Genomic DNA, 12,466 nt, shown 5'->3' with positions numbered 1-12,466 from the left:
AACAAAACAAAAAACCTAAAATTATTCAAGGGATTTTTAAATATTAAATAACTGGAGGCCCGGTGCACGAAATTCGTGCACGGGGGTGTGTGTCCCTCAGCCCAGCCTGCACCCTCTCCAATCTGGGACCCCTCGAGGGCAGTCGGACATCCCTCTCACAATCCAGGCCTGCTGGCTCCCAACTGCTCGCCTGCCTACCTTACTGATTGCCCCTAACCGCTTCTGCCTGCCAGCCTGATCACCCCCTAACTGCTCCCCTGCCAGCCTGTTTGCCCCTAACTGCCCTCCCCTGCAGGCCTGGTCACCCCTAACTGCCCTCCCCTGCAGGCCTGGTCACCTCTAACTGCCCTCCCCTGCAGGCCTGGTCCCCCCCAACTGCTCTCCCCTGCAGGCCTGGGTCCTCCCCAACTGCCCTTCCCTGCAGGCCCGGTCGCCTCCAACTTCCCTCCTTTGCCGGCCTGGTCACCCCTAACTGCCCTCCCCTGCAGGCTTGATCGCCCACAAATGCCCTCCCTTGCAGGCCTGGTCCCTCCCAACTGCCCTCCCCTGCTGGCCATCTTGTGGCGGCCATCTTGTGTCCATATGGGGGGCAGGATCTTTGACCACATAGGGGCAGCCATCTTGTGTGTTGGAGTGATGATCAATTTGCATATTACTCTTTTATTAGATAGGATCCTCAGGAAGTGTTCACGGAAAGCATGTGAGCTTCCAGATTATATGAAACAAAAATAGGCAAATACATGTGCTTTGCCTCTGCCCTCGTGTATCGAGCCTTAAATAACTGTCATGTCAAATGAACATGGAACAGTGGGTGGGAGAGGGGGCAGCTGCTGGGATAAATCTATTATACTTCTTACCTATACTGAGTGTAGTTCTCTTCGATTCCGATAAGGAAAAGGAAGACCGGAGAGGATAATTAACTTGGCTCAGAGGCACAAGTGGCAGTGTTGGAGGGGGCTAAGTTTCTCCAGTTCCAGAACTATTCCAGAACCATTCCAGAATGGATGGTGTTCTATTACACCATCTGTCGTTCCTGCCATTTCTCATAATCCATCCAGTAGGACAAGCCCAAGAGGTCTAAGTGCATTGGAAACTATGAATAAAGACCTTAAAAATGGGCGCATTAGCCATCTCCCCTGAATGCACAATCCGTATGCCCCAAAGGGCTCCCAAACTCTTCACGGGCACTGCTGTGTATGAAAGCTCATATGCACAGACAACTTATGCCCGACACCCCACCGTCCCGGGAAACGTAGTGCTCTCGGTCAAATCTGGCTTCGGTGGGCTGTTTCTTTTTAAAAAGAACTTACTACTGCCCCAGCCACTTCCTGGTCTTCCCTTTCTTCTAATACTTAAAAGACTTCAGGGTTTTCTGCGGCTTTGCAGCTAATCCATGAAGATGGTTCTGCCTTTCAGAACAAAGACAGCAGCAGCAGCACAGCAGGCGCTACCCGCCCAGCTGCAGGGGGAACGTGCTGTTTAGAAGAACAGGGTTCTCCGTGTACCACTCTGAACTACCATCCTGTGCAGCACCTCTGGCCTGAAGCTACCCCCTGAGGACAAGGTGAGGACAGGAAGTCGTGGGGACAGGAGTACCTTCTGTTCTCGGGCAGGCGATGAACTCCCTCATCCTGTCAGTGGAAAGAAAGCAGTGCCGACTGTGAAGATGATATGAACAGAAGTCCCGTCTAGCTCTCACGCTCTACGACTGACTCTGGGAAAAAGTCCTGCCACATCCTAACTCACCATAAAAAACAAAACCAGAGCATCAAACTACTACGCCAGAAACGGAGCTTTTCAAGCAGGGAGACAGTTAAACTGCAGCCCCCAAACGCTGATAGCTTTGCTAAAAGGGATACGCTAATTTCTTAAAAGCACCTCCACACATTTCGTTCCATGGGGAAAAAGAGGCTCACACAAGCCTGCACTTGCTTAGGTGTGCACACACTCACGCCCCTTACCAAACGTCACCTCTCCTTTGCCAGCTTTGTCAAACAGCTGGAAGGCCACCATGAACAAAGCATCCGGGGCGCACAGGACAGATTCAAATGCTACAAATTCTTGAAAGGATATTAATCTGCAACATAAAACAAGCACAAAGCATAAAGTCAGTAGCCTGCAGAAAACAAAAGCATACGCAAATATGTACTAAGGAAAAAAAAAAACACAATTCAAAGCTAAAAACACTTAGCATTTCCTTTTACATACAGTGGCTGAAATGACAATGTACAGAATCTAAAAGGGGTGACAGGTTTGAGGATTCGGTGACACATTATAGATGCATTATATGGTAATGTCAAATGTAACTTTTCCCCAACATATCACTTTTGTTTCAGGCATAGAGTTGGATTCCAGAATTAAAGCTTGGATACTTAGATGAAGATGTGATTGTACAACAGCAAATAGAGCAGCTTTGTCATTCATTAATAACTTCTTTATACACTATGGAAGAATGCTTCACAGAGATTCATTCATTATTGACGTCTACTGACCCGTGTGGATTAAACTAGGGATGATAGTGGCAAAGGGGGAAGAATACAGATAAATCAAACATTAAATGTGACAGCAAGGAACCTGTAGTCTGGTAAAGGCAGATAAAATACTAATGTAGAAATAGTATGCAGGAAAGACAAATCGTAAGACAGAGAGCAGCGTGAAAGCAGAATTCTGGTAAGAAATCAAAGAAGGCTTTGTTGCAGAAATGGAATGTGAGCTGCACCTGGAAAATGAGTGAAATTCAGGTATGCAGTCATGGGCCCAAAAGGGAGGGTACTTTTGCCCCGCCAGTGTTGCTCAGTGGTTGAACCAGGAGGTCACAGTTCAATTCTGGTCAGGGCACATGCCCAGGTTGCGGGTTCGATCCCCGGTGTGGGGTGTGCAGGAGGCAGCTGATCAATGATTCTCTCTCCATCACTGATGTTTCTATCTCTCTCTCCCTTTCCTTTCCTCTCTGAAATCAATAAAAATATATTTTTTTAAAAAAGGGAGGGTACTTTCAGCAGGGGGCATGCCTGCAGCAAGGCAGGTGCAAGAAAGCTGGGCATGTACGAGGAGAATGGTGAGAAACGGACTGGGTCTGTCCGGTGGAGTGCATTAAAGAGAACACTGTAAAAGGAGACTAGAAGTATAAGACCAGAGATGGGCCTGAAGACAAGTATAGGAAGCAAGGAGTGATTGAAAGTTTCTGAGCAAGGTCATGACATGATCAAATTTATCTGACAGGAAGAGCATGACAGGCCAGAGATGCTTTGACTTTCAAGAGGTAAACAAAGCCACAAAATCTTTTCTAAAAATGTTCTTTGCCACTATTTTGTATTTTAAATATCCAACTATGTCAATGGGACATTAAGAGAGTCCAAGTTTCTGGATGCTAATAGAGGGGAGAAGAAATCAGAAGAGTGTTCCCATGTTTCACAGAATACTTAATTACTTCTAAACATCTGATAGAGCATATTTTATAGAATGTCTTACAGAACTGCCTTAGCTGTTCCCAGAAATGTCACCTGGTTATAACAACGTCACAAAGAAAGGAGAAACTAATGTTGTATTCCAATACACTATCTCTTGTCATTCACCACCCAAAACCATCCTTACAAGTGCATGGGAACATTCAAGAACAGCATGTGCCACAGAAGAATACATGCCCAGAACGTTTTATCCTCTACTCTGCAGTCCGTTCCACTGAGAATCTATGCTCAAGATCAGGGGTGGGGAGGGAGAGGGAGAGGAGCTAATTCCAGTCAAACCTCCCTGATTGGCCCAAAAGAGCTTATAACCTGTTGGGGAAGGAGAGGAAGTCATGTGCATATATACCCACCAGAATGCAAGAGCTGAGGGTCACAATAAAGAAGAAAAAAAAAAAAACCCCGAAGGGCACAAAAGGAGATTTATTTTGCCTAGAACTGGGCAATGCTTCATAGAGGTCTGGCATTTAAAGAAGACATTTTAAAGTTGACAAGATCTTAGAGCTCATCTACTTCAACCTCCTCGTTTTACTTTTGAGAGAACTAGAACTTAATGACTAGTATAAAGTGAACAATTGGCTTCTGGCGTTTGGGCCTAACAGCCACGTGTCCTGGTTTCCATTTCACTGAGGGAGGATTCCAACTGGTTTAGGAAGATGGAGAGAAGAGAGAAGGGTCCAGGGAGGCTGTGCCACCCTGAGGTAGGAACAGAGCAAAGTTAGGACAAATGCTGTGTTTCGAGAAGGATGTCGGTCACAAGGAGTAAAGAAGTGGCTTGAGCTGTAATGGCAGCCACCTGTGAGGGACCTTCAAGGCCAATTTACAGAACCTTGACTTTTCTGCAGGCAGTGAGAAGTCACTGAAAGTTGTGGGGTTGATAAATATCAGATTCCCATCTTTATTTTAGAAAGGGAACAGGTGTGGAAGATGAATTTAACAGAGGAAAACAAGAGTGGGGAGACAGCATGACAGCGAGGGCTAGCGGGGTTCTCACCCAGGGCTAGAGTATTAGGACTGAAAAATGAGGAAGGGCTAGATGCAGGGGTCCTCAAACTTTTTAAACAGGGGGCCAGTTCACTGTCCCTCAGACCGTTGGAGGGCCGGACTATAGTTTAAAAAAACTATGAACAAATTCCTATGCACACTGCACATATCTTATTTTGAAGTAAAAAAACAAAACGGCAAAAACACCCGCATGTGGCCCGCGGGCCGTAGTTTGAGGACGCCTGGGCTAGAGCAACACAGTGGAGGCAGGAATGGAGGAATGGCAACACCTGGTAGCGACTGGATGTCAGAGGCGGAAGACCAGGAAATAGGCCAAGTCACTCCACCACTTCTAACTTAGGTGACTAAGTGGGATAGTGACACCACCAAAGATAAAGGGGGGAGAAAGGAACAGGTAGAGAGAAGGGAAATGAGAGAGTAAGACTAATTCTGACCAGGTTAAGTGTGAGGTACCAGTCGGACACTGAGGTATGGTACCCAGCAGGAAACCAAAAGGACCAGCGTGGAACTCAGGAGAGAGGCTGATACGAGTTGAACTGTGTTCCCCTGCGACCTCATGCTGAAGTCATAACCTCTAGTACCTCAGAACAGGAGCTTATTTAAAAACTAGAGGCCCGGTGCACAGATTCGTGCACCGGTGGGGTCCCTCGGCCTGGCCTGTGGGGATCGCGCTGAAACCGGCTCTCCAACATCCCCCAAGGGGTCCCTGATTGCGAGAGGGTGGTTCTCAGGTGATGCACCCTGAAATCGGGCTCCCTCCTCTATGGTTCCAGGTGCGTCACCCAAGAGCCACAGCTTCCAAGTCACCGCAGCTCGGCAGCTCCTGTGTTAGCATCTTCCCCCTGGTGGTCAGTGCACATCATAACTACTGGTTGGAGCATCTGCCCCCTGGTGGTCATTGTGCCTCATAGCTACCGGTCGAATGGTTGCTTAGGCTTTTATATATATATATATAGATAGTGTTGTTGCAGATATAATTAGTTAAGATGAGCTCCTAGTGGAGTAGGGCGGGCACCTGATCCAATGTGACTACAGTCCTTATCAAAAGGGGAAATGTGGACAGAGACATGTGCATGGGGAGAATGTCAGGTGAAGATGAAGGCAGAGGTCAGGGTGATGCTTCTATAAACCAAGAACACCGAAGATTGCCAGCAAACCATAGAAGCTAAAAGGGAGGCATGGAGCAGGTTGTCCCTCTGAAGGAACCAACCTTACCAACACCTTAATCTTAGCCTCCTTAGAGTGTGAGATAACACTTTTTTTTTAAGTCACTCAACTTGTGGTATTTTGTTACAGCAGCCCTAGAAAACTAATACAGGGACCAAGATCTGGGAGTCTTTAAATAAAGGCTATTTAAAGCTGTGAATGAAACGGGCCAGAGCATTTCAATCAGAGATGCACGTTCAGACTACTGAGGAAGTACAGAGAAGAAATGTGTTTCTGATTGTCTGTTTCCTTCTCACCACCCCTCCTCACACCCCATGACCCCCGCTGAGCAGGCCCCAGCAACCACACAGCCACATTGCTCACCAGGTTCACTTGCTGCCAAATAAAAGGCAGAAAATAATCAGATTTGATCAATTTTTCCTGAACAGATAATAGGGTAGTTAAGAGTGAATCACACAAACAGTGTGGTATCTAGAAAAGGCACACTTTATTTTTTAAAAAAATGTATTTTTATTGATTTCAGAGAGGAAGGGAGAGGGGGGAGAGAGAGAGAAATCAATGATGAGAGAATTATTGATCGGCTGCCTTCTGCACACCCCCTAATGGGAATTGAGCCCACAACCCAGGCATGTGCCCTGACCGGGAATCCAACTGTGACCTCCTGGTTCATAAGACAGAGCTCAATCACTGAGCCACACCATCCGGGCTAGAGAAGGGACATTTAAAAAAATTTAATGATCTGAATAAAGAAAAGGCTTAAATAAGACAAAAAAGAGCATCTTACCTCTCTCAAAATGGTACAAGAAACCTGAAGGCTATGGATGTGCGTGAACAAATCCTCTGGCAACGTCAAAGTGGTTTCATAACCACAACAGGCCAATGAATACTCTGGTATTTTAGGCATGTCACAGATACCAGAAAGGTATGTGATTTGGTAATCCTGTTAGATACAAGTACTCTACATCGATGTAGGAGGTACACAGATGAACCGTGAAATCATAATGTCTTACTGTTCATTAAGATTATTTTGGATTTTCAAGGTAATCTGACGAGAAGGCTACCAAAGTAATTATATAGTACTATATTCATTTACGGCATGGTATCTAAAAGCATTTATATATGTTTTCCATATAAACAGTACTTCAGTCTTGCTTTACAGATTTACTGGGTATTAGCATAAATTACAACAAAGAATACAAGCTTAATCAAGTTCAGACCTGGCTGCTGAGTTCGCTTCGTTCCCTTCCCACCCTCCACTCCCTAAACTCCTTTGACAATGTTAGATGTCTTTTAAAATAAATCACGCAGCTCTGATGAACTCTACCTACTCTCGAAGGAAAAGTATTTGACATTAAAGCTTACCTGCAACAACTAATAATGAGACATGGGCCAGCTAACATGGAAGCAAACAAAGAAGTCACGCTTTCATGGACCTACACTGCTCAGAGATCAGGTTTCTAACTACTCGATTTTATGGTTCTGCTGCTACCAGAGATTTTTTTTTAAGTCATGTTTGTTTTCCAAACTCGAGCTGTTTTTCTCCTCCTGAAAGCCATTTATAACAGCAGCAACCTAAGAACTCCTTTAACACGTTAAGCGCCCAGTCAGTTACCGGTGACTGACACTATACTTTCTGTCTGGAAAATAAAACAGGCTGGGCACTTAACGTGTTCAAGTCCAGGTAAAGCAGGGAAAACACTACATACTACTATCAAATATTGAGCCAAAGAGGACAGGGATTAAAAGTGGATTCAACTAGGACAAGATTACATAAATATCATCTATATATATAAAAGCCTAAGCGACCATTACGACCGGTTGCTATGATGATGCACTGACCACCAGGGGGCAGACACCCAATGCAGGAGCTGCCCCCTGGTGGTCAGTGCACTCCCACAGCCAACCTCCCGCAGCCGACCAACCTCCCACAACCTCTCCCGCCCCTGCTGGCCAACCTCCTGTGGTCCCACCTTCTGGCTGGCCGGTCCTGATCCCCCCGATCAGTCCTGATCGCCATACAGGCCAAGGGACCCCACCCATGCACAAATTTGTGCACCAGGCCTCTAGTATACATAGAAAAATACTGGAGGGATACACACCAAAATGATCACAGTGCTTCTTTATAGTAGCACCACTTTTGGTCTCCTACCCACATCCCTTCTCTACTTTGTAAGGGATAGTTCTTAGCCTGGAAATACTTAAAATTCAATAAAGAATACAGACAGCAAACGTTTGATACTATGGAAAAGGTGGTAAGTAATATAAGAGAACTGGAGATAAATTACTCAGTGAATTCTGAGGATGGAGGGATTACTAATGTATTGAGACCAAGGAGGTGATGGGGAAATTAGGACCAAATGAGATCAGAAGGAAGAAGTGACCAAGTGGACATGTAACACTTAGTCTTGCAGGAGACGAAAGAAGTCGCGATTGGTGGTGGGAGAAGAAGAGGCTACCAACTGCAGTGGGGCTCTGGTGCTTACTCTATGTGCTGGGCAAGGGCCAGTGCTAGGAATACACAGATGAAAATGCAACCTCCGCTCCCCAAGAACTGGTGGTCCGGGGGGGATGGTGAACCAGGAACGGAGGAAGGAAGGCCGGAGGTGAAAACCCACATGACATGGCAGTTCGCTGGAGTGAGGGCAAGTGCATGCAATGCAAGGCACTGTGGTCGTGCCCTGATGGTAGACAAGGGTCTGAAATGTTTAATGACATGACGAATTTGTGTTCCAGACTGTTTTATCCAGTAGAGGAGTGATAAGAGAACTGAAAGGATAAGAGCCCAGAGCTGGGGAGATGGGTTGGTTGAACTCAGGAAAGAGCCATGAAGGCCTGAAGGAGAAAGATGTGCTGCTATGACAAAGAGACACGAGTCAACAGTGCTATGATCTCCAGAGGACAATGTGACAGCACAACAAGACTTACAAATGCCCACACTCTTTGACACATCCCACTTCTAGGAACTTAACCTAAAAAACAATTAATTAATGTGTGCAAACTTTTACCCACAGAGCATAATTGATAATCATGAAAAAGTGAAAACCACCTCAATATGCACCAGTATGTGACTGATTCAATACAGCAATACTATCCAACCACTGAAAATTGTTGTCACGTTGGTCCTATTTTGTTAAAAATGGACCAAAGTAGTATTTTATACACTCACACAGCTTGAAGGATGCACACCAAAGTGTTGGCAGTGATTATCTCTCAGGAGTTAAATTATTAGAAATTTGTTTCCTTTCTTTTTGCTTGCCCATATTTACTAATCTTTTCAGTAATACACACAGTATACTATTTTTGTAATAAAAAAATACAAATGTATATAAGACAAAACAGCAAGGACCAAGACTTGGGTAATGACAGAAGGTCTGAATAAGAAGAGAGGGGGAAAGGGACTAAAAAAAGAAACAAATAACTGAAACAACCACACTACCTCTGGCTATCCCGGGGACAACCCCCGGGTCTCCTGTTTCTCCTGCTGTTGCTTACTCTCGCTAGGCAGTGGCTCCTGCCCCATGTGGTCCCTTTCATCTCCAGCCTGGCTCCTCTCTCCAGGCCAACGCTGCGGCTATGAAAGTTTAAACGACTGCACACAAGGATCTGATCTGTTCAGACTTCAGGAAGTTTGGTTGTAGACAACGCACCATATCAAAACCCAATTACCACTTTTCCTTACGGTTCCTAACCACAAGAGTGCTTCGCAAGAATAACTTCTCCTTACAACACTCTTCTGTGTGTTATAACAGAAGCCAAACAATTGTCCAGGATTAATGGCAGAGATAAAAGTAAAATCCAACTCCAAAAACAGGGCTCCAACCACCAGACCACCCAGGTTCCATGAATGTCAGGGTTGGAGGTGCAGGGGGTGGGGGGGAGGGAAGCACACAAAAAACAGAACTGGGCTTTCCTGTGATCACGTTTATCCAAAGAGCTTTGGCCTCCATTATTTGAACATCTTTATTAGCTTTGGGTGTTTTCCAGTTCTTTTATCTCCCTCCCAAAAGCCTTGCAAATATACACTGTTCAGGCCACCAAGCACATACGTACCCTATACCTACATATGCCAGGAAATACCCCAGACAGTAAGGATACCATGAAAATGAGTAAGATTGACAGAATCTGTGTCCCCAAGGAATCACAGTCTAGTGGGGAAGGTAAGCAATGAGGACAAACGTACAAATAAAAAGATAAGATGATTCCAAAATCAGGTAACTGTTGTAGAGGATGTGGAATGCATCAAACCAGTGTTCCTCAGTCCCAGAGGGCCTGTTCCATTGAACTGGTCTGAGGACTAGAGCCACCATTTGTTTTTATAAACTTCTCTAGTGATTCTACCATGCAGCCAAGCTGGAGAATGATGGGGATGGCAGAGAGGGAGCCGCTTGCCTAAGGTGGCCAGAAAATGCCTGTAGGGAGGAGGCATTAAGATCCGAATGGTGAAAAGAAGGAAGCACCGGAAGATCGGGAGGAAGGGTGTTTGGGGCAGAAGAAACAGTTCAAGAGCTCGCCCTGAGACAGGCCAGGTTCCACAGGACAAGCTCCACGGGCCAGGAGACACCTGAGTGGCCGGAGACTAGAGGAGGAGGGAAGTGAACAGGGCCATGGGATGAAGGAGTGTGCAGGGTACACAAGGCCCTTGGATTTTATGCCAAGGGAACATGGGAAATAGCCACTGTTGGAGGGTTTTATGCAGGGGAGAGATGTGACCTCATGAAATGACTACTCAGGAGCCTGCGGAACACGGACTACAGGGCCAAGCGGTGAGTCCACAGTCAGGAAGTGGCTGCCGTAGCCCTGGCCCCTGTGCCCTGAAAGGTTGCCGGTTTGATTTCCAAACCGGTCAGGGCACATGCCCGGGGGCTTCGGGCTCGATCCCCAGTAGGAGGCGTGCAAGAGCAGCTGATCGATGTTTCTCACATTGATGTTTCTCTCCCCTTTCCTCTCTCACCCAAATAAAAAATATATATAGTATTTAAAAGAAAAGGAAGTGGCTGCAGTAGGCTGGACTGGAGTTGTAGCAGGAGCGACATAAATGAGAATGGTCAAATCCAGGATACGTTTTCTAGACAGAGCTGGGGGGTGGGGGTGGGGGGGGTGGGCTTGTCCTGGAAGTTTTTAAAGCCCAGGGGCAGGAAATTCAGGTGCCAGCTGGGGACCCTGGGTGGCCGATGGCTGCAGGGGCCAGGGCAGCCAGAATCACAGACAGACTCAAAGGCCCCGAGGTTCCTGAAGCTATGAACACTACTATTCAAGCAGATGATGACGGAGCTCATAAATAAAGATTTTATGTCATATGCCTGTTGATGGTCAGTGAGCAAACAATCTAAGCTTCACAGCCCCAATATGTAAATTTCTTAACAGTGACAATGCATTATCACCAATTTTATATTCTAGAAACCATCAGTAGTAAGGGGAAAGAGACCTGAGTTCTAGCGTTCCCTTTGCCTGACTGATCTTGCCAGGCAAGTTGGAGGAGGCCTTCTTTCCTGATCTATGAAAGGTGCTTTCTCGCCCTAACCGATTTGGCTCAGTGGATAGAGCGTCGGCCTGCGGACTGAAGGGTCCCAGGTTCGATTCCGGTCAAGGGCATGTACCTTGGTTGCAGGCACATCCCCAGTGGGGAGTATGCAGGAAGCAGCTGATCAATGTTTCTCTCTCATCGATGTTTCTAACTCTCTATCCCTCTCCCTTCCTCTCTGTAAAAAAATCAATTATATTAAAAAAAAAAAAAGGTGCTGTCTCCCATGCCTTTCACTCTACAATCCCATTCTCTTCCACTTTCAGTTACAGGGAGCCTCCCGTGCCACTCTGGCTCTGGCATGGCCTTGGCATTCCCGGGAGTGCATCTGTTCCGAGGCCAGCTGGGCTTCAGCTCGACCGCTCACTCGGGTTCAAATCTCACTGCGGCGTTTGCCAAGGGCCTATTTAAATTCATTGGCTCCAATGAAATCTGGCAGATTGAATAGCGTTCAAACAAGTAGGTTACTACTGCCTGGCTTTAAGAACCTATTAAAGATTTTATTAGAGACTTTACTGTACTGTTATCATGAATTTAGCCTATAAATACAGCCTCTGCACATATCACTGCCTCCATATTGCCAAAAAAAAAGAGATAAATATATAGGCTCTCGTACTTGTAAGCTTAATGCAGTAAGTGATACACCCACACTTCCAGATGTACCTGTCTGTCCGCTGCCTTGTATTTCACTCCATATAGCATTTGAGCTGCCCAAGGCTGGCTGTGCCAACGGGTGGGATTTATGGAGGGCGTTCTTGTACCGCCTGCATTTTCTCCCTTACCGGAGGGATCGCACATCTTTACCAGGTGAGTTCCATCCCTTCTACTTCACTGTTGCTAATAGTTCATTCAATTACACCCTAGAACACCTCTTTCCCCTACACATCTTCTATTCCCCAATCCTCCTTCCCCTCTCCGTTAAATAATGCTGCCAGGCAACCTCAGGAGAATGCATTCCCTTGTCCTGCCACACACCTCACAATAACCCATCTTTTGACCTTTGAGTCATAAAGACACTCTAATTGTGGCCCATCCCCACAAGAGTGATACTGCATCAAGGAGAAGAATCACCAAGCTTTTTAAAACTAGAGACAAATCATACTCTTTTATCTCCATAAGACTCTAGATAGATACCCTATTTCTTAAATACTAATAGACATCCTTTTTAAAAATCCTCATCCGAGGATATGTTTACTGATTTTAGAGAGAGAAGAAGGGAGGGAGAGAGAGGGAAAGAGAGAGAGAGAGAAACATCGATAGGTATGCACCCCAACTGGGGGTTGAAACTGCAACCTAGGTATGTGCCCTG

General features: G+C 46.1%; 1 protein-coding gene across 1 annotated transcript in view; it reads right to left on the bottom strand.

The window, feature by feature from the left end:
* The window catches only part of SLC25A13 (solute carrier family 25 member 13), a 161,184-nt gene that overhangs the window by 97,453 nt on the left and 51,265 nt on the right, over positions 1 to 12,466 (bottom strand). Inside the window, exon 4 of the mRNA XM_079786798.1 lies at positions 1,962 to 2,077. Coding sequence (XP_079642924.1) covers positions 1,962 to 2,077 — 116 coding nt within the window. The remainder of the gene's footprint in view (positions 1 to 1,961; positions 2,078 to 12,466) is intronic.

Source organism: Cnephaeus nilssonii, assembly GCF_951640355.1.
Source record: "Cnephaeus nilssonii genome assembly, chromosome: 12".
Lineage (NCBI taxonomy): Eukaryota > Metazoa > Chordata > Mammalia > Chiroptera > Vespertilionidae > Cnephaeus > Cnephaeus nilssonii.
Note: the sequence above shows the minus strand (reverse complement) of the source record. Positions and strands in the feature narration are given on the sequence as shown.